Source organism: Tyto alba, unplaced genomic scaffold (assembly GCF_018691265.1).
Source record: "Tyto alba isolate M040663 unplaced genomic scaffold, T.alba_DEE_v4.0 Super-Scaffold_46, whole genome shotgun sequence".
Classification (NCBI taxonomy): Eukaryota; Metazoa; Chordata; class Aves; order Strigiformes; family Tytonidae; genus Tyto; species Tyto alba.
Genome location: NW_024881322.1, coordinates 10,598,127 through 10,620,213, shown reverse-complemented (window position 1 = coordinate 10,620,213; position 22,087 = coordinate 10,598,127). Strand labels below are relative to the sequence as shown.

The window sequence follows — 22,087 nt, the reverse complement described above, 5'->3', positions numbered from 1 at the left end:
TTTGGATGAGGTATGTACTGAAGAGACAGTCACTGCACATCCCATATGCTGTAGTACCCAACAAAATATGAAGCTAATCAGCAATTATGAAGCAGTCTATGAAGACTGAGGAACATCTCATAGCAATGAGCTGAAAAATAGCTGGGATTTACTATTTCAACAAGGCCAGTCTTTCCCTTCTCCACCCAGCAACTAGAAATCCCTAGATATGCTCTGTACTGACTCCATGTTAGCACTGATATTGCAGTGCCTTCTTATCCAGGGGTGACCCATTTGTGCAAGATGCAAGACAAGCGTGACCTGCTGCAAAAGGCTGAGTCTAAAACCAAGGCAGCAAAGTGGAAGACTCTTAAAATAGCAAGGGAAATAAGATAACCACAATATACCTGTGGCACAAATCTACTTTTAACCTGTTTTTTCATTAGTATTCTTGGATGGAGAAGTAGCTAGGAAAGTACTAGACATGGGAAATAAAATTGTCAAAGTACTTTCTAAAAAAAAAAAAAAAGCTTTGTTGTCAACACTAGTAAAGGGAAAAAAACATATAAAAATCTATAAAGCAATTCAGAGTTTGTGCTCCTTGAACAAAAGCAGTGAATGTTTCTCATTTGGTTTTTCTTCCTGTAAAACAGGCAAAGGTCTGCAAAGCAATGGACAGAGCTATCTGTACAATAGAATTGTAAAGTGTCATGGAATAATGAAGTTAAATCCTTCCATGTGTCTTAAAATCCTGTTAACAATGAATAAATAAATCTTAGGAGCATATAAGGATTTACAGTTTTTCAGATTAGAGAGAACACCTGACTTGAGTTCTGTGTTTGGGTTTTTATGGTTAGCAAAGAAGTTTTAACCAAAAGAAGCCACATGTGGAGAGTTCAGAAACTGAAGTTCCATAAGGTCAGATTCGGACAGAGTTGTTTGGAGCAGCTCCTGGCTCCCGTCGGGCTATACATGGAGAAGCTGACTACCCAACCAAGGAATCTGGTGCCTTATGCAGACTACACTTCTGAGGCTTGAGATTATGTCATCCCACATTTTCCTACACCCTAGAACAATGGGTCTCTAATCATAATGGACATTAATATGGCACAAATAAGAAATCATAGTAATTTTAACAATAACATTTGCATTTCATTTTTCCCTAAGCATACCAGCCAGATGACTGTTCAAAAAGAAAGTAAGGGCAAATATTTAAAGACTGACTTCACCAACTCCAGCTCCTTCTTTCACAGAACATTAACAGAATTAAAATCACTCTTATGTTACAGTTATTTTACTGAATAATGTATTCAGGGTTAATAAATTAATAGTTTCAATTAATGTCCAGTCTCCTTGGTAGACAGCTATTCAGTATAACTGCAGGATCTACAAATTCCTCCAAACCCCTTCTATTTTATACAGAGAACCACATTGTTTAACATAATCCTTTGTTCCTTAACCTTCACTTCACTTTTACTGTTGAAATTTTTTGTACTCCAGACTGTAAACTTGGTCTGGAGTCGTTGTGGGTTTTCACTGCAGTAGGTATTCCTCGTGCATCAGCAGGTGCAATGTTTGCTGCCATTCTATTAGGCTGCCTGGCTCTGCTCTGACAGCACCCAAATCCTGCATTCCCCAAAGGCTTTTGTGTGGTCTTATTTCAACTCATCGCTCGCTTTTCCTGGCTTATCCCATCTCATTTGCTCTTTCTCTCCCTGCAGACAGCTGACCTAGCAGAAGTTCCTGAGGAAGGCGATAGCTCTGCAGGCACCCTTGACATAAGCAGGAAACGCAGCAACAGCGGTGAGTGCTGCCAGGCCGGGGTAACATCTTCAGATGTGTAGGCCTGTGTACAACCTATTTCAGATGGGTTTCTTATAGCATGTCCCTGTTCTAGCAGCATTCTGCTTTTCAAGGCGGGAGGTGAGTGAGGCGCGTAGTTGGTGCAAGAATTTGGGGAATGCTTATTGCCATTCAGATGAAATCCAAGCCAGCAGTTTTCTTAATTTGTTGTGTCCAGACTTGACACTGAACAAGGTTCAGGTCCATTCCTTATCTCCTACACTTCATGAACATTACTGTCGTCTAAACACTTAATATGCTTCAGTTCCACATCGACAAAGTGGAATAAAAAAACACCTTTCTTTTCCATATGTTTGACTTGTCTACATGTCTCTATATACCATAACCTCTTTGGGACAGGAAATGAATCCTATAATATCCATGTGTCTGTAAAATACCCAACACAATGAATCCTGATTATAATTACAGCTTCTCAGTACAACTACATTATGTGCCCAGTAATATCAGTAGCCCAATTCCTTTCTCTGCTTTGCAGTACAAGAGCAATGTTTTGACAGCAGTGGTATAATGGGATTTCAAGACCATCATACCAATCGAGAGCTTAGTAATAAAATCTCAGCCACTGAGGGATGATGTTCGTGACCCTGTTCTTGAATACAGTCATGGTGAGGGAAGCAATAAGTATAAAGGGGTTTGGAGCACTAAGCAAAACTTCAGGCCCAAACCATCAGAACAACTTCTCTAGCAGCACCTGAAGGCTGATTTGCTGAACCTGACGAGAAGTACACTGCAAAAGCAAAAATAAATCACAACGAGCATAGCTTTCTTCTTCATAGCACCCGCAGTGCTCCTTACATGCTGCTAGCAATTCATGTAGGTGAAACGCCAGCTTCAGCTGTCCATTCCCATTTCATGCTACCTCCTTATTCCTTTCCTTCCTTCTTGGTCCTATCACTTCTCACTGTCTTCAGTCATTTCCTCCCTTTCATTTCATGAACATCCCATCTGTGTTATCTGCTTTCTCCTGACAATTTATTTAGGTTTTCTGTCTTGAAGTGCAAGCTGACCTGACCTGGTTAAAGAATTCAGTCTGCTTCACATTGTTTAATCATGCCCACCTGAGATTAATTTGGCCCTGTTTGAGTTTTCAAATAACTTTTTATTTCATTGTCAATCAGTAGTTTCATTTTTGAAACCCAAAAAAACTTTTTTCTCTGAGATTTGTATTCACTGAATGCACTGAGAGGCATTCAAGGAACTTACTCAAAGAGATTAGTTTAAAAACTCAGCATGTGTCAAACCTCCAAATAACTTCCGCGGCACATTAACAATTCCTTTGATCAGCACTGACTTTTTTACAATCCATCCTTCAGAGGTTCAGGGTATAAATTATGCATCAGTCACTCCAAAAATTTCCCCTTGGTAGATTTTTAATAAACTGCCCGCACTGTTTGCACAAGCTATGGAAATGATAAAATCCTTTCCAACTGTAAAAGTCCCTGCTCTGTGGTTGTGGGTGGGTTGTTTTTTTTTTTTTTTTTTTTTTGTCTGCTGCTGCTAGGGCAAACAAATATGGAAAAAGATGGATTTCTGTTGTACAGAGACATGAACTACGTACCTGTATAGCTTTCAGATTCATGTGCCTCCTAGTAGTATCCAGAGACAATGAGCTAAACAGATTAAAAATTTAACAAAGTAAATTCAAAATGATGTTGCAGTGTGATTCACCACTTCTTCTTCCTCACTTGTCCACTGCCTCTTGAGCAGCCAGTTCCACATTAATGCCTTGATGAATCAGGTGCATTCCGGTTCTTTCTTTTTTTTTTCTTTCCCATTAAAAAAACTGTCTTTTGTAAATAATATTTTAGGAAAATGTACGTTTGAGACTCTTTGCTTAAAGAGAAACGGTGAAAAAGACACAGCTTGCAGAAGGGTGAAAGGACCCAGCCCACGTGTGGCCATGTAATCGCCCCTATAGACTCCCGTGACAACAACTTCAAGGGAATATTCTTTCATTCAGTCCCTGGCATACATACTATGAAACAAAGCTTCCCAGTTTGCAACTGTAAAGTGGCATACCTAATTTCCAGCCCTTCAGCCTCCTAGAAGCCAGTTACATTCCTTCACTGCTGTGAATTGCCATCTGTAACAGAAGTCCCACAAGCCAAAATGTACTTGAAGTGATGTGTAGGAGCCTGTTATCAAGAGGGATTTGAGCACTTTCCCCTCAACTCAAACACGGGCTGTCCTCCCTGCAAAGCCAGGTTCAGTGAGCACTCCTCAGCCAAGGGCAGGATACAGTCCAGCTCCCTCCCCGCCTGCCGGCTCAGCTCCGCAGCACGCGAGGCTGTACATTAGTAACTCGGATTTATTTTCTGTCACTGAGCAGAAATTACTCCAAACAAGATGCGGAAATACTTCCACTTCATCTGGTGAATGATTTTCTGCAAGTCCAAAATACTTCTGGTTACCCAACAGATTATTCACCAGAACTTTTTCTATTTGCCTCCCTAACTTCCTTTCCTCTGGATACGAAAAACAAACCGACTTAAGGACTGCTGGATTCTAACGGCAAAGATTTACACCCCTTTATACAGATGTCAGATATACATATATCCCTATACTAGAAGATACAGGAAATTAGATTTATTTTTAAGGTACTCGTGACAGTTTGCAGCGCCAGAGTCCTGCTACAACAGGACTTGGTGAGGAGCACAATGAGGCCCCCGGGTAAGGTACAGTCAGACCACCTGGACAGAACCTGGGACATTTTCAGGTTAAATTCTGCAGGTATCAGCTCACATGCTGTCTTCACATTCACACGTTGGACTTTATAGCTACGGTATTTTCTTACAGTTTATAAGAGGACATGTGCTTGTGAATGCACATCACTTTGTACAAAATCTGTCTCATGCATGCCGTGTCTGCCCTTTTATATATCTTTCCTCTCTTAGAAGAACACAACAGTTTTTCATTGTCTAAGTACAACTCTACTATCAAGGAACCTTACTATTTCACTCATAAACCTTCTTCAAAGACTCCTTGTTTAGTTGTCATTTACAGTGTAGAATAGTCACAGAAATATGTGTTAATGTAAGAAAGAGTGAGCAAGTGAAAGAGCAGAGGGGTAAAGAAATTCAGCAGTTTGGTGTTGCCTGGCATCTTCTTTCCCCTGAACACATGCAGCTGTATCACAGAGAAACAAAAAGAAAATGCACTCAATCAGGCTGCTACTTATTACCGTCTTGGAGATTTCCAAATTGATAGAGACTACAAAAATCTAGTTTCTGCTCAAAACACCTGCAGAGGTCAATGGTGCGAGAAGATGCTGATGGTTCTAGCTACTCAAAGACTCCAGCTGTTAAAATCATATTCAGACTTTATCCAGAAGCCATAAACATCAGGCAATTCTTAAAGTGTGAAGGGAGAATTCAGTCAATGTATAAAAGCCACTGTGGTCAGTCAGTTCATGGAGAAATTGCAATAAAAGGTAACTGATTAGATACCTGGTATGTTAGGTGCTGTTTCCATTGGCTTAGTCTGCGAGTTTCTCATTTAGTAACTTAGAAGCAAATCTTCACACACGCAAGAAGATGTCCCAAATAACCCATCCTGGTCTGAAAGCAATTTGGGTACCTCCTATAAAATCAGAGAGGCAGCATATCCAGTGCCCCCCCGCCCCAGGCAGGGACTACTGGAAAGAGTTCCAAGAAAGCTATGAAACATTTAGAGATAGAGGGTTGAAGAGGGGAAATAAGGGATTTTGTATACAAATTTCCCACAGAATTGCTCATGTATGGTCATCAGGTTTTGCAGGTGCTTTTAGATGGAAATACTGCTCATCCTAAAGATGAAAATACCGCACTTAGTGTAAGAAAAAGGCTGCTGGACTTTAAATAGTAATGCAGTTAGGGGACCTAGGTTTTATTTCCATTGCTCTACTTGTGTATATTCATCTGATCAAAATGGTTTATTGGTTATGATTGTAAATTCTTCAGGGCAGAGATTGTTTTGTGCCACGTGCCAGTGGTGTACATGGTTTTGTTGGGGGTACAGCGGGGTTCAGAGAACACAAGGGATCAAAGGAAGTAAGGGGGAAAGGGAAGAGATTAAAAAAATAAAGGTGATCCTATTGAGGTGAAGAGTCTTAAACTACTCCTAAAATGCCATGTGTTTGATTTATTTCAGTGTTTACATACTCCGAAAATGGCACAGAACACTTTGGAGAAGAACCAAAAAGTATACATTCCTCGGTATGGGCATAAATTTTATGATAATGCAATGGGAATGGGAAGTCATATAAAAGTCTTGTTTTTACAGATAGGTGAGGATCTTGAGTAAGTCTGCTGGGGCATTATTCTGGAAAAGCATTGATATCTGAATGTGTCATGTTCTTATACTATTTCGGGGCCACTGGCCACAGCTGGAAGCAATATACAGGACTGGATGGCTCTTTTGTTTACCTGTTATGGTCCCTTTTATTTTCTTATGTTTATTACATATTGATATTGTGAACACAAAAAATCCCATATGGAGGCCATGTCATTAAAGTAGAACTGCAGGAACATAAAAATCACAGATCTGATTTGGAAAATTATTTGGGGTTTGTTTTATGTGCTATTTTTTCTCCAGATTACCAGTGGAGAAAGTGAGGAGAGAGTAGCCAGTCTTCTTTGTGGGAAGCCCAGTGCAAGCAGCTTTCTGTTTAAGAAAGTGATTTTCCCACCCTGTTTTTTTGACCTGTGCACTGAACAATTCTAGTTCCATCCATAATGAGGACTGTATTATAGACACCTTATATAATGCCAGTAATACACTACTGGGTTTGTAAGAGTCATACATTAACAGAGAACAAAAGGCAGGCTCATGTTTAGATCTCACCCAAAAGACCAACTTGTGCAGATTTTTGCTTGTGTTCTTTGGAATCCTGGAATTTGATTTTGGGCTTCAAAGAATCATAGTTCTAAATGAAGATAGTTACTGCCTTAATGGCTCGCAATATATCTGGGCCATAGTCCTCCAAGGTGTGAAAGCAGTGAGATGATTCCAGCTCATTTCTTGGAAGATCAGGGCCCTGGTTCCTCAGTCTCTAACAGTGAACTAAATTCCTGTACAGGACAGATATTTAAATTTCCTCTTTCTCTTTTTTCTTAAAGGGACCATTTTATAAAAGCACGTTACAAATGAACACCTATGTTGCCTTGTACAAATTTGTACCACAAGAAAATGAAGACTTGGAGATGAGGTAAAGACCCAAAATATTTGTTAGTTGATTTGACCCATGCAAACTGAGGGTCATATAGCTGTATATGACTTCAGGGGAGGGTGGGTTCATTCTGACATTTGTATTTGTAATATTTGTAATATTTTTTGTAGAAGTAGCCTCTTGTAGATACAAAGATATTCTCATAGATAAAAATCTGGTGACCAACTTTTTTGTCAAGGACACAATAGATAAAAAGTTTCAAAAACACTTATGTCACTTTAGGAACAAGATGGCTTTCAACTAAAAAATACTCAGTTTTCAGTTGCTTTGTTTTTTCAACCAGAAGTTTTCAGCTAGGAATTCCTCAGCAGCAATCATGCTAATGCTGAACATTTTGCCAGTCCTGTTTGATTTTCCCTCACATTCAGGTTATGTCTGAGAAAAGAGAATGATGTCCAGCTACCGGATGGCAGTGTTTTCACATGAGAAAGATGCATTCTGAGCTTTGCAAAATAACCTTGTTATTTATAATTTTTAACGCTTTCTTCTACAGTTCTGCAGCAGTTGTGCAAGGTCTAATCCAAGCACGCTGAAGCGAAATGACGTTTTTCTTTTAGTACAATTAGTTTGACTTGTAGTATTCACATTTTGCATCATCTTACCAGAGCTCTTGCCATGAAATGTGTCAGCTCTCTTCAAGGCATCCCCTATATCAAAGTAATCATGCACATGCCACAGAATTTAGGGAATTGCTAGAGAAATGCCCCTCTTGTCAGCATCTCTTTCATAAAAAGCCTTTTTCCTCTTCCCAGCTGTCCCTCATATTAGGGGTAAAAGGCACCTGTGATCTGCAGCCTAGACCTGTCATGACTAACAGGCTTTTTCCAGAGACACCAGCCAGGTTTTAGACTAGTGTTACTCAGGTAAAGCAGCATTGCTTGTCCCATGGACAGAACTTCAGTGATACACGGGTTAACACTGTTTCATAAGGCATGCCAAATAGCTAGTAATGTTGTTTGGTCACTGCAGAGCCAAGCAGGATTCAGCTCACTTGCATGAACTTCCATTTAACATAGTTAAGTTGCTGGAGATGGGTTCAGCATAACAGCGTTGTCAAGACTGCTAAGCACTGTCCTGGGAATCCAAGTCAGGGACCAGCCAGACACCGATCAACCCTAACATAATGAAGGCAAGTAACAGGAGAAGGACCTGAGCTGGAGAGAAGAGTTAGGGAAGATTCCTGGAGATCTCAGCTCACCTTTGAGGGGATGCAATGTGTGGCAGATTACTGTGGTGGAGAAGTGCCAGCCCTGATTTCAGCAGCAATTAGTACTTGCCACACCCTTGATTTCTTCCTCAACAGCAGGAGCAGCCAGTCAGATTTTCCAAAGCTCTGGTGTAAGTGGGACATTGTGGTAATATGCTTATTCTAAGAGGTGGCCTTATATTACAGTAAGTAGAGAATCCTGGAGACAAGCAGCCCCAGGTTTCAGACACTGCAATGAATAGAATAGAATAGAATAGAATAGAATAGAATAGAATAGAATAGAATAGAATAGAATAGAATAGAATAGAATAGAATAGAATAGAATAGAATAGAATAGAATAGAATAATTGGAAGGGACCTACAATGATCATCAGTGGTTGCATGACTGCTTTAGGGCTGATTAGTGCCTGTTTTGTCACCTACTGAAGTCTAGAGCACTGATGTAAAGCCGACAACTTCACCAGGCTAATGATTTACAGAAGAAAAAGATGAGACCTGAGAGTGATTTCAACCAGTAGTAAACACCAAGCAGGCTGCCACCTTTCAGGGATTAGGGGCCTAAATCTAGGCAGCAAGAGTAACATAGGTCCAACTGGGACTTGTATTTTGAATAATTTTGGGAGATTAGAGACATCTGTGCTAGCCCTGTGCTAAAAAATGTCAGGCAGCAAAATCTACAGGTCTTGCATCTAAAAATCTCTGCGCTCAGACCACTGACATAGACAGACGTTAGATTCAGTTGCCATCTTTCTCTGACAGCCAAATAAATTTATATTTTCTAAGTTATTTTTCTAACAACCAAGCTGAAGGGTGAGGCTCTCTAAACATTTCTTGTTTAAAGTGTTCTTCTTTGCAGTGTAAGGGTTCCAGTGGTGTTACAGTCTATTCACTTTGAAGTGGCAAGATGGGCTCTCTCAAAACCTCATTAGGTGTTTTATTTTAAATATTAACTGGAATCAGATGTCCTTTCTCGTGGAAAAAAAACTTTTACCACTGGGATACCAAGTTGTCCTTTTGCCTCTAGCTTATTTTTTCACCTCAGCAACATTTAATTATTCCAAACACATTGGAACGACTTTGTGAGGAGAGCTTGAGGAAAATCCTACCCTGTTGCTACTGATAGAGTTTCTGTGAAAGCTGAAAAACTCTGGTTCAGACTACGCAATGTTAGAAGACTAAATGCCTATTTCTCCAGTTGTCAGCAGCAATGACAACTACTTGGAAAGTGGACCAAAGAGGCCCCCCCACCACTCCCACCTCCAGTTGCATCCTGGACAGGTCCACATCTTCTATGCGTGCTCTGAAAGAGCCCATTAAATTGGACCCATTATCCATCATGTGCTCCAGATGGGTTTGCAAGCTCTTCTGCTGATACCTCAACAAAACAGTGAGCCTAACAGGGAATGCAAGAAAAGCTGAATAATTAGGGGTCGACCATTAATTTTATTAAGATTAAAGAAATGCCTGTTATCAAGCAGACAGAGCTTTCTGAGGTTAATCCATTTGGAAATGGGCTGCCACTTACTTTCTACAACGCAGCATTGTTATAATTACATAATAACATTGATGAAGTGCCTCCAGTGGGGGGAAAGAGATCAAATAACTGTTCAACTACCTGCACAAAATCAGCTCAGCACATTTTGCTATTAGCATTTCCAGCCAAATTATTCTCCTAGCTCTGCTTTGGAACTAGTCAGCTGGATGCTGATACTTAGCAATTACAAACCTGCACCACACATTATAAAGGTAAATATGTCCCATTCAAATCAAAAAGACATTCTTGGGCAGAATTATATCCCTGCTGACTAATTGCCTTTGTCAGTTAAATAGAACTATTTTCCTGCTGCCTTCCTTCTGCAATCACAGCTTGAAAACACAGATGATAAAGTGGTGTGTCCCAACAATGTGAAATGTCTTGAAGTAACAAGATAATGTCTGTAACAACTAGGGACTGTATTTTAAACAGTTTCTTCTTAAACAGGAAACAGAAATTCCAGTTCACAGATGTTATTTCAAAATAAAGATCTAGCCCCAATATACAGAGACTCTTTCTACATTAGTATGTGTGATTGAAGAAAACCTTGCTGCCTCATTGAGTCTGCCCACAGCGAATGCTCAGATTAAATGATCAAGAAAGGACCACCTTCCTATTAGAAAGTAATTGTGGAAGCTGTTGCAGCATAACAATTAAAAGTCATCTTAACTACTGTTCCTCTTCTAATTACAGGCCAGGGGATATGATCACTCTCCTGGAAGACTCCAATGAAGACTGGTGGAAGGTATGTGCTAATTATTTTATGTCTGTTTTCTTTCCAAAGGGAAAAAATACGTTATTTTCAATACTGAACTTGTATTACAGCTACTAGTGTTAACAGTCTTCTTCTATCAATATGTTTTCTCCACAGGGGAAAATTGATGACAGAACTGGATTTTTTCCTGCTAACTTTGTTCAAAGAGTGCAACACGATGAGAAGATTTACAGGTGTATCCGGACATTCATTGGCTGCAAGGAACAGGGACAGATAACTCTGAAAGAGAACCAGGTAAGTTCCCCTGTGCCGGATCCCCACCAGAGTTGAGCATCCAGCAGTCTGACCAATGACTGGAGGGAAAGTTCTGCAAGATGAGCACAGGCAGATGCTGTTCACTGCAGTTTTACTACAAGATTTATTATTTGTACAGTAATAGTGTTTAGTAGCCAGTTGAGAGCAGTGTTGGCCTTGTGCAAATGCATACTCCCTGCCCAACATAGCCTAAATTTTCAGTCTCACAGACATTCATAAAGATACTTTACATATTATGTACTCTCCCACTGACGTCAGAGGGCCAGCTTGAAGAACGCACAGTCTTAGAGGTAGATATTTTGTGCCTGAAAAATGATCTTTTTCTCCTCACTATTAGAGCTAATCTAATAAAAGACAGTGTCTCCCTCCCCAGACCTTAACTTACCTAAAGACCTAAACACAGTTCATTGTTTTGGCTTCAGCAGGAACAGAGTTAAGACAGCACCGAACCAACCTGTAAATCTCAAATTTAACTCTTGTTCACCAGCTGCAAAGTATCTTCAATCATTAATTGCTTGTGTCACCACTTCCACACCCTCTTCACAGGCTGTAATTTATTCTAAACAAGAAGTGCTGCTGTGAGCTAAAGTTCACCACGTACAGTGGGAGCTCACAGTCAGGCGCGCGTCGTCGCCTCTGGTAGGGCAGGAGGTAAACAAAGGGATGAATCCGTCCTGTCTGTCTACTACTTTCTCTTTTTTAGCAAACTTATTCAGCTGTATCTCAAATCCACACAAATGCTGAGGTTGAATGTGAGTGCTGTTAGGTCCTCACTCCACATGGGAGAGACTTGGGAGGAAGAAAGAAATGCTTGGTGTAAAACAGGGGGGCAGAGGTCACACTGAACAAACACATGAATGCAGAGACACAAGAGGAAAAGACTGGAGCGAACAGATTCCACTCCACCCTCATACAAATTATGCAAAAAAGGGACATTCAAGGAGCTTCAAGGCCATTTTGAGTAATTTCTAAGTGAGAAATCACGGTGAGGCTATGGACACTCATTTTCTTCCCTCTGTCCCTCCATACAGGGCTTGAGCCCCCCATAACAGCCCCCAGTGAGAGATGGCACCGTGCACTGGGCCAACGTCTAGCAACACCATGGGGACAGGAGCACAAGGTCTCCTGAACCTGGCCCGTGGGACATGTGCCTGCCATGGAGATCACTGCCTGAATGGCACAATCTTTTGTCTTTTTTTTTAACAGAACAACTTTGCCCTCACTGTGGAAAAACTCTCATTGTAAAAAACATTTTAATTGTTCTTGGGAATTTTTTAGTTTAAAAATTTATTTCATATTTCCAAAGTCAAATTTCCTTTCTCCTTTCTTCAGCCATTCCTCTATTTTTTGTCCTTTATTTCCCTGTTTTCTTCCATGTGAAGCAGAGAGGAGTGCAGTGGGGAAGGCATAAAAAGAAAAACAGTCATCTGAATGGGACTTCTGGGTAAATTTTGGCAGAATTTTTGTTGTTGTTGTTGTTCTATTTGGGGATTTCTGTGGGATGTAACCAACCATTTTAGCTGTCTCTGGGCACATTGTCCAGAGTGCTGTGAGTGCAATATATGTACTGTGTGCAAAGCACTGGCTTGTTCCAAATTAGCAAGAAGGGGAGATTATTCATTGCTACCAATTCCTGTCAAGTCTCACTTAGCTAGAAAAACTCATTAACTGGTCTAATAAATTCTTGTGACGATAGTATGGCAAATTGTCTCAATTTTATACTGTTAATTCACTGGGTCAAACTCTGCAGGGTCTAACAAGAGTCCAGATCCATTCAGACAACAAAGGCAGGGATGATATACCAATAGAAAAACTTATCCAGTGACAGTAATATGAATTTTCATTATATTGCTCTATACCATTCATGGTTTATACTGCAGGTCTCTATGCCCTTTGTGCCTTATATGAATGTTCCCAGGTAGAGAGTCTAATCTTGTAAGGCAAAAAGCAATATATTCACATCAACAAAGCCACATGACTACCTTAAGAAAAGCCATTTCAGGCAAGCAGAGACATTTTCAAAGTTTGAAGCACAGTGGGTGAGGCTTTGTCTGGAATTGTTTAGCAGTTTCATGTCCTGGGAATAATATTTTGATCTTGAGCTTCATGCAAACCTTTCTGGCAAAGCCAATATGCAAGGAGAGGACTGAGGGAAAAACAACACAATTTGCTTACCCATCTTGAGCAATATGCATGAGTTAATCTTCACAAAGGATCTGTTGAAAATTTCATTATGAAATACGAAACCCAGCCTGGGGAAAGAAGAGTGAACTGCTTCTGAATCATGAACATCTTGGAATTTAGGGTTCACTGACGGATTTTTGGGTCCTGAAACCATTTCAGAAGATGACTGGGCACCACAGGGATCAATCAGGAATCTGTGGGAAGGAGGTAGACATAGCCCCTTACATCAGTAAAGCAAGATTATTAACAGGGAAACCAAAACCCACTAATTTCAGTGGCTTTCCACTCTCTTAAGCTGTCTCACACACAATACTGGCTGCATAATTTCTAACTCTTATTCATTGTACCATCACTTGAATATATAAAATTTTCTCCAGCCTGTAAGTTCTGCTCTAGCTTACCCAAATTCATTAGCACACATTATACAAATGCTTCTCTTCATGACTAAAGGCTCTGATTTGACCTCTACTCATAAAAGAAAAGTCGTCATATCTATTATATCATCAGTGTTTGGAAAAGCATCCTTTAAAATGCCTTTAACATTTTTGGTCATCCTTATTTTTAAAGAAGTAGTAATAATCTATTGTTTCAATGTCTGGTTTTACTCCTCTTGTATCATCCTATTTAAATAAAGAAAATAACCTCTTTAAAAAAAACCTACTCACACCCTTCACTGGCTGCCCCTCTGATGTCTACAGTCACACAAACCATTTTAGAGCTGGGCTTTTTGTGATTAAATAACACAATTGATTTTAAATTGTGTAAGCGATCTTGTGCAATAGAAATTACCCCAAACCATGACATTTATAACAAGACTGTCAATCAGAAAACTCTGCCTCATCCAGATCTGGACTGTGAGTTTAAATAAGGTCATTGCAACAGATCTATTTTGTGATGTATGTGTTTTATAAATGTCATTGATGTAAACTAGCTCTGCTACCAAAAGCATCTCCCAGCCAGCTTCTGCAGTGACTGCAGACAGGCCGCCACTGTTACAATGGCCACAACCTCCCAACCAGAACTGTCAGCCTTGCTGTCCCCTTGGCACCACAGCTCAGGGGACAAGCTTCCCTCCTACCCCAACACCCAGTCACACGAATTTCAGAGAGTGACATTTAGGCACGTGTACATTAGCAAATACGTGCAGATATGACCCAGCCGCTCCAGGAGAGCCCGGGAACAGGCTTGAACGTATCCACGAGGCTAGACTCAACAAGGCAGGATTGCAGCCCAGGTCTCCAGCCTGGGGGGATTAGTCCGGATGCTTTGTTACTACCTGGGTTTTCATCTCACTGCCTAGGAATTACTTTACATCCCCACATTTTTCATCGTGGGATGAAATTCTAAGGGCATGACTCAGCTGCATTTGAAAATCAGTTGCATCATGATGACATACACGTTTGGACCTAATAATTTAAAACACAAACCCAGCACAGAAGGTGATGTTGCAGTTCTTCATGTGCTCCCTGGCTGTAACTGCTGCACTTCACAGCTAGGCGTAAGGGGAAAAGACGGTTTTCCATTTATTTCTGATTTTCATTAACATCAGTTTTGTTTAACAGAGATGGGTGTCCCCATTCAATCAGAGATACTGGGTGGCACATAAGTTTTGCAAGAGTCCAAACTATGGGCACAGCCCATTATGCATCCAGTATAGTCCAGGTCATCTTTAAAACCCTAAATGAGTTTTATAGGTAAAACAAACTGGTGTTCTGTGTCCAAAAGCTAATGTAACAGCTGATAGAAAGACTGTCATCCTCATTTGCACTATGGCTGAATGGCTATGAAAACTGAACAACTTCTCATTTCCACCCACAAAGCTCGCATGGGCAAGAACTTCAGTGCATGGGCAGCAGCAGATGTAGAAACTCACAGTGTCCCTGTGTTGTGATTCTTACAGACAGACAGAAGACTTGAGCTTTCAGACTTCTTGACCTGGCACTGTCTGCAGGCTCCAGGACAGCTCTTGAAACTGTAGTGTCTTCATAACCAAGTTCCTACTTCATCAGAACCAGCCTGTGACAGACAGATGGGTTAAATATATGGGAGAGAGAAGATAAGCAGAAGACAGCTATAGAAAATTAGGGCAAGTTCAAAGTTACTCCTAGACAAGGAGAATTTGCCACTTGAGCCCAGATTCAAAGCACAAGACTTAAAAGAACAGGAGAGTATTAATGACTGTGCAGCTTAAAGTCTAATTTCCTAATTGCTCATCTCCACCATCTGCTTGGGGCAGACTGACAAATAAAAAATCCTCAGGGCAGATATTGACAAGTTCAGACAACTCGATCCATACAGTTGTTTGTTTTGTTTTAAGTGTTTGTTTGTTTGTTTTTTTTTTTAAACAAAATGAAATGAAAGAATGGGGAAGTGACTTTATAATATTACATCCCACTTCCAGATAGTTCTGAAGATCACTTGGTGACTGAGAAATAGCCTGATGGTTTCTTACCCTGTGGCTTACTCCAGTCTACTAACTCTTGAGCCAGGGTGCAGGAGAAAAACCACAAGTGTTTGTCTCCATTTGTGTTACTACCGAAATCACTGGAGAGTGGCTGCTCAGTGGCTCACTTACCTTGTTGGACCAGCAGCCTTCCCCCCAAAACATGACAGCCTGAGTAGCTGCCGTTTTAAGTAGTTTCCAATTTGATACAGAAAATTGTGATCATCTGATGGTGATGGTACCTCGTGCCTTCACAGCCGTCATGCTTGCCATCTGTCACCAGGGCTAGTCTTCAGCAACAGCTGATTCATCAGATGGAGTCCAAAACTCTGGATACTACCATGCACTTCTCTGGGTTACTCCTGATTTACATCCACCTAAGACAGTCAAGAGCCAAATCCCAAGGCTACAACTTGTGGATTAAATCCTTGGCAGCACTCACAAAAGGGGATGAGGACAAAAGTGGCCAAAGATGGTGTCGTGTTCCCTCTTTTCATAAACTGTAGAGTCTGGAGCAGCTCCAGGGCTTTGCAAAGCTCCAGCAGCTGCCACAGCCTCAGGAGACCTCCTGAGTCACACAGGCTTAGGAAAGTGCGGCGTGCTGTGGTGAAGCTCACTCTGACCCTAACGCATCCCTTTCCTTGGGAAGGAGAGATTTTTTTTTCTCTGCCATCTGGAGGCTGGCACATGCAAGGCTTAGGGTATTACTGTGAGAGGATTTCAGCTGGAATTTTGGAGAATTCAAACCAGTGTATCAGTATGTAGAGTGAGAGAAGTTCTTACAGAACTTGTGCTCCAGTGAAGTACTAAAGTTATTGCTGTAGCAGAGCACTCCCACTGATATCAAGCAACATTCAAAACAGCAGCAGAACCAAAAAAAAACTCTAAAAAAATACGAAATCTGTCATCCCTTTTCACTCCAAAGATAATGAAAACCTGTGTTCAGAAAGCTCACTATTTTTCTTTTGTCAACAAATCTTTCTGTTGACAGTACAAGACACCAGGGAAAAGCACTCTGTTCTCGCAATATGTTCTGCACAGCACCAGAGGTTAAGCAAGAAATGCAGTGTGGTTAGTGACCTGTTGGAGGTACCTTCTGGAGATCTGACTATTTGGGGGATTCTTTGTCCCATGCAAAGAGCTAGAGGTCTTGCAGATGCCTTTATGTAAGAGGAAAGCAGAGTGATGGAGTCAGACATTCCTTTTAACCAGTCAGGTCTAGTTATGGAGAAGCAGCAAAGGCTCATTTTCCCACACAGCAGCAGGGATTAGCTGAGAAGGGGCATCTTTTGACCAAGATGCTCTTTCCCACTCTTGGATACTCTGCCATGCTCAGCCATCCTTAGTCTTGTGCTGCTTTGCAGTCTTTTTCTCTCATCACATAAGTTTTCATAGTCTTTCTCAGAGACACCAACATCTAGCAGTAGGCAGAAACACCTTTCTGTATATATGTGCTTTACACCTCTCTGATTTGAATGGTGATGTGAGACTGCAGAGGGAGCAGCTGCTGTGCTAGGGATTCATGACACAAATGAGCTTGGCTGTTTTGCAACAGAACCTAAACTAAATAGCATGAATTCCATACCTCTCCCATGCTTTCCATGTAATTTAGCCCAAACAACAATACATTTTTTTTTTTGTTACTGCATTTCATATCTGTTGGTGTACTCAGTCATTCTGCCGCAGGGATCCAATTCAGTTAGAATTAAGTAGATAACTTAAGAAAATTAATGAGTCCGTTTGATTTCCAAACTTTAGTTTGCAGGTACAGAGATGCACCTGACCATTTCCAAATACTGGAGGTGGCAAATATGAAACAGCTGCACCACCATCTTAAGACCTTTCATTTCCCTCTGGCAGCACCAGTGTTTGCTTGTAAATTTTATGTATGTAACAACAAGAGGACAAGCAGGACCAGAATTCAGATGTGGTATTTAGGTGTCACCATACAATCCATGACATTCATGCTGAAATGGATTTAGCCAGGAATGCTTTAGAGCCATTTTTGTTCATTTCATACCCTCTGAATTATTGCAATTAAACACTGTAAATACCTATCAGACAGAGCCTTTGTGAGTGTTAGTCCAGACAGAGGGCATTAAAGACCTGGCACTGACATCATGAGAAGTCAGTGAGTTGGTCTCAATAGGACCATCGGTTTTCTGGCTATTTTTTAACCTGGTTTCAGCAGTAGGAAATAAATAGCTCTTTGGCACAGATGTTTGAAAATAATACTTTATTTTGTGTGACTCTGTGCTCAAGTGCGCAGTCAAATGCATCTGTGCCAGTAGGCTTTCAAATGGCTTGGCTATTACCGGAAGTGTCTCAGGAAGGGCCCTGAAGTAGAAATACCTGAGATCACTAAGGTCTTCAGGAGATTGAAACCTCTACCACGATGTAGTACTTGTGCTATCTTAAAGAACATATGGTTTCACCACAACTGGCTTCATTTGGAGTAGGTGTTATGGAAACACTCTTGCAGAGCTGGATTTAGATCACATACTTCGGTATCCAAAACAGGCACCTGTAGGTACAAGGGTTGAGTAAATGACATAACCTACTTCTCATCTGAGAAGTACTTGGGCTCCTTAAGCATACAAAAGAGAATATGCTTGCATTCAGGTCAGCTGCTACAAGTGACCCACCTTGGCATCGTGTCTACTTTTCACCACTAGCAGTTGAGGGAGCCAGCTAGCTCATGATCTGAAATACCCATGCCTCTCATACATAGACAACTAAATCACACTCATTACAGTAGGCTGAAGTCATAATTCAAGTTTCAAAATCTTTGATCCACCACAAAGTTCTTAATGATTTTAATGTCTCTCATGTATATGTGTCTCTTCAGGGAGTCAGGGGAAAGGTAACTCTCTAAATATATGGGTCTGACTTTCTTATCAAAGTAAGTGTGAGTCTAAAAGGGGCTGTTCTACTTATAGAAGTAACTAGCAGGATGTCTAAGCTACCTGATAAATAGCCTGGAATCATTTGTCACTTTGATCATGGCAAAGAGTTTATTATTGTCGTACCTTCTTTGTATTCAGATTTGCGTGACTTCTGAAAAGGAACATGATGGCTTTATCAAAGTATACAGCGGGAAGAAGAAAGGCTTTGTCCCCATAGACGTCTTAGAAAACATCTGATTTCAACAGCCCACTTGCTGCAGTAGGAGCCCTTTGTTGGCAATGCCTGTCTGCCTCATCTCACACTGTGTCAACCCAGATGGGCTGTCTTGCAGATGTTCAGGGAAATAGTGAGAAAACTGCAACTACAAGAAGAAAAAGACATTTAGACTGCCACAGCAACACTAAGAAAAAAGAGAAGTGGAATGTTTGAAAGCAAATATAGTCAGAAACCTCTAGGGAAATGAGAGGTCCTTGAACACTAACAGGAATAAGGTAAGGAAAAAAAAAAAAAAAAGTCTGGGCTGATATCGGGTGCAAGATGGTTGTTACAACCCTGATGGAGACAGACAGCTTGTTCTGAAGGACTACACTCATGTCCTGTTCCTGTGTCTTAGAAAACTGTTGGACTGCTTTCTCCTTTGAAGTGTGTATTTAGGGGGGAGGGGGGAAAACACCATTCAAACTGTCCTTGTACTACAGCTCAATGCTTGTAGTAAAGTGTGGCTGTGGTTCTACAGTTTTGTCCCTGGTATCAACCGATCAGTTCAAGCTAATCCTGGTGTTTAGTCTCATAACAAAGCAATTTGGAGACACCATGTGAACATCAGAGAAATGCACTGTGCCCCAGAAGTCGGCAGCTTTCTCTTTCTGTGCAATCTTCCCATATGAAAGAGTAGCGAACCTGTGTGTCCTTTGTTTTCTCTGTATATGAACAAAAGCTCTCAGCGGATGATGGGTGTGATGGCTGCTCTCACAGCTCACAAAAATAGCCGGTCCTCTGATTCACAAGCCTGCTTGGAAGCGTCCTTCTGTGTTTCCTGCACCTTTACCTGGTGATACAGAAAATTGGTGAAATGCTGGGAGAGAGCCACAGGCTTGAAACGTTTTATATTTTTCTGTGTTTATTGCACTTAGAAGATTTTATATATTGATCCTATTTATAAAAAATAAAACAGTTAACTAACCCCCAGAAGACTGAAAATTCTAGGAAAGGACAGGCTACACATTGAAGTGAAGTCTGTAATTATCAATGTCCAGAACTCGTGACAGAAAGGCACTGAGTGTCTTAGCATTGTGTTCACACACCAAAGGTGTCTTCTTTGCTAAATAGAAGTTTTGCAGATTCAGCAGTAAATACACTGACATTAATTCCTCCTTGGCATAAACCACCATGAGCACCACGTAAATCTTCTCCGTCCTGGTGAGACTGTGCAGGCAGCTCTGTTTTGATCATATAAGCCTCCATCTTCAGCCATGCTTTGGGCATATGAACCTTTTGGTACCTGGAGAGCAGTATGTGGGACTTGCAGATCTTGATCAAATTATACAAGTCAGACAGTGCCAATCCTGTTGTAGAGCAGGGGCTTTATGATGTTTAAAGACAGGGAATCTAATTTCCAAGCATTTAATTGGATGTAATTGCACCAAATACACTTAAACAGCTTAGTGTGTACTATGATGTAGAGATTAAGTCTTATCCCAGAGCCCCCTGCTGAATTCATGCCTTATTTGACCAGCTTGAGACTGAATGCCAGTCTTTACTGAGATTAACCTCAAACTGATGTCCTAAATGCTGATACTGTAAGAAGAAATTCACGTGCTGCCAGGCTAGTATAGGCCTTTGCAAAGTTGATGCTATTTCTAAAAGCAAGCTCCGTATACTGAGGCTGTTTGAATCTGTATTGCACAGCCCAGGTCTCAATAGTTGGGGTGCCCTATTTGAATAGCGGTCTTACTGAAAGCCTTATGAAATCCAGTGCAACTCTACCTTGACCAGAAGTTCACAGAGCAGATCAGCCTTCAGCCTCTCAGAGACACATTTTCCAGCTCTTGTGTATCACTTAATTGCAGAGAAGGTAGTTTCAGGGGTGTCAACTGCTGAAACGTGGTCCTCCGTAACATAAGTGGTCTATACCAATTATTGTCCTCCTGGCTGATCACACGTATCTGATTTCATATCTTCTGTGGGAATATCAGCAATTTATAGATTTTTTTTTTCAGTTCAAACAATGAATATTTGCTCAGCTTATTTTCCTAAGTAACCAGTAAATTCAGTGAGAGGACGGAGGATTCTGATAAGCCTTAAAGATCAAGACGAAAAAAAATAGAGACATATTAATCCACTCTGCTTTATAAGATTTTTTTTTATATATATTCACCCCTTCAAAGGAAAAATTTAAGTGTTTGTCAGAATTAAAATATTTGCTACTTTTGATCAGGGCTGTCAAGTGGACAAAGGAAATCTGTATTAATCTATACATATATGCTATTGTTTACATGATTGCATCATACTGTGATTCCCTCCTATTTCAATCTTCTATGATTTCAATTTATCCCTACAATGTGCATCATACTATTCAAAGAATTATATGAGTATTACCTTCAACTCACAATGGCCTTTAATCAATGTCAGTTTGATTCCTTTTGATACTGAGCAATAAATAATAAAGTGACTGAGTAAAAACAAAACAGACCTTATGTGGACTGTATTACATCTGAGAAAACATGGCTTCTGAACCAAAGCTTTCATGGTTATCTTTTCTTTGTGTTTTTTTTTTTGTTTTGTTTTGTCTTTTTACTGGGCTTTTGCTGCCGTTTGATATGTAGACGGAATTTATGACTAATTTAGCAAGGCACGAGTCTTTAAGCATGTGATTCATTGGCTATTTGCATGCTTAAAGCTGAAGCACTTTGCTGAATTAAGGTCATTTTCCTCAGATTTATTTTGGATGCCTTACTCTGAATCCAGACGAGTATCCCATCTTTTTTTTTCCTACCCTATGCAGTTTGCAATAGATACTGCATTAGCAAGCAGTTAAAAGTCAGACAGAAGATGGAATGGACCTTATCTGGCATATACTCAGAAAAATTGAATTTTAGGAGATAAATGCTGTTCAGAATTAATTTAATATTCTGCTTAATAAAGACTATGCGATGGTTGGAAGGAGAATAGAAGTGTATGTGTCTTGGCTTCTTTGCATCAGTCGGTATCATTTTCAGTTATCCACCTTCAAGAACATTCACTAATCCCATCAGCAGAAGATGTTACTGAGCATTTCCATTTAAAATCTACAGCACTGATATTTGCCACGTTTAGCAAACCATTTCTAAAGTAGTTCTTCTGCAATGTATGTAGCATGTGTAGAGTTGAAGTATTGTGGTGGGGCCATCCTGAACGTTTGTTTCTGGCAGATCAGGATGTATTTTAAGCCATTCAACATCTCATCAAGGCATAAAACTGGCTACAGAATATTCTCATAAGTACTAGGAACGGTTGATCAACGTGAGTTGAGGATGAGCTGCCTGAATCATGATCTCCTCCTGTCCGTAAATAACACAGTATCTTTTTATTATCATCTTTTTCTACACTTGGCCATTTTGACTCAGTGACTTCCTTCAGAGACAGATACTGCAGTACACAGTCAGGGGTGGTCTCATTGCCCGAGGAGAACCTGAGACATTCCTACAAACATTGTGCATCTTTCGCATTGCTTTCAGGCCACTTTTTTTTTTTTT

General features: G+C 40.5%; 1 protein-coding gene across 2 annotated transcripts in view; it reads left to right on the top strand.

The window, feature by feature from the left end:
- The window catches only part of STAC (SH3 and cysteine rich domain), a 74,511-nt gene extending 52,990 nt beyond the window's left edge, over nucleotides 1-21,521 (top strand). The window contains exons 6-11 of one of the 2 annotated variants that reach the window (XM_009975126.3): nucleotides 1,701-1,782; nucleotides 5,971-6,035; nucleotides 6,939-7,027; nucleotides 10,483-10,534; nucleotides 10,661-10,798; nucleotides 18,491-21,521. In XM_009975126.3, the coding sequence (XP_009973428.1) occupies nucleotides 1,701-1,782; nucleotides 5,971-6,035; nucleotides 6,939-7,027; nucleotides 10,483-10,534; nucleotides 10,661-10,798; nucleotides 18,491-18,589 (525 nt within the window). In that variant the 3' untranslated portion in view covers nucleotides 18,590-21,521. Of the gene's footprint in view, nucleotides 1-1,700; nucleotides 1,783-5,970; nucleotides 6,036-6,938; nucleotides 7,028-10,482; nucleotides 10,535-10,660; nucleotides 10,799-11,850; nucleotides 12,037-18,490 lie in introns of those variants that run through there. The other variant, XM_032988896.2, reaches the window with a different exon arrangement.
- Nucleotides 21,522-22,087: the final 566 nt, after the last annotated feature.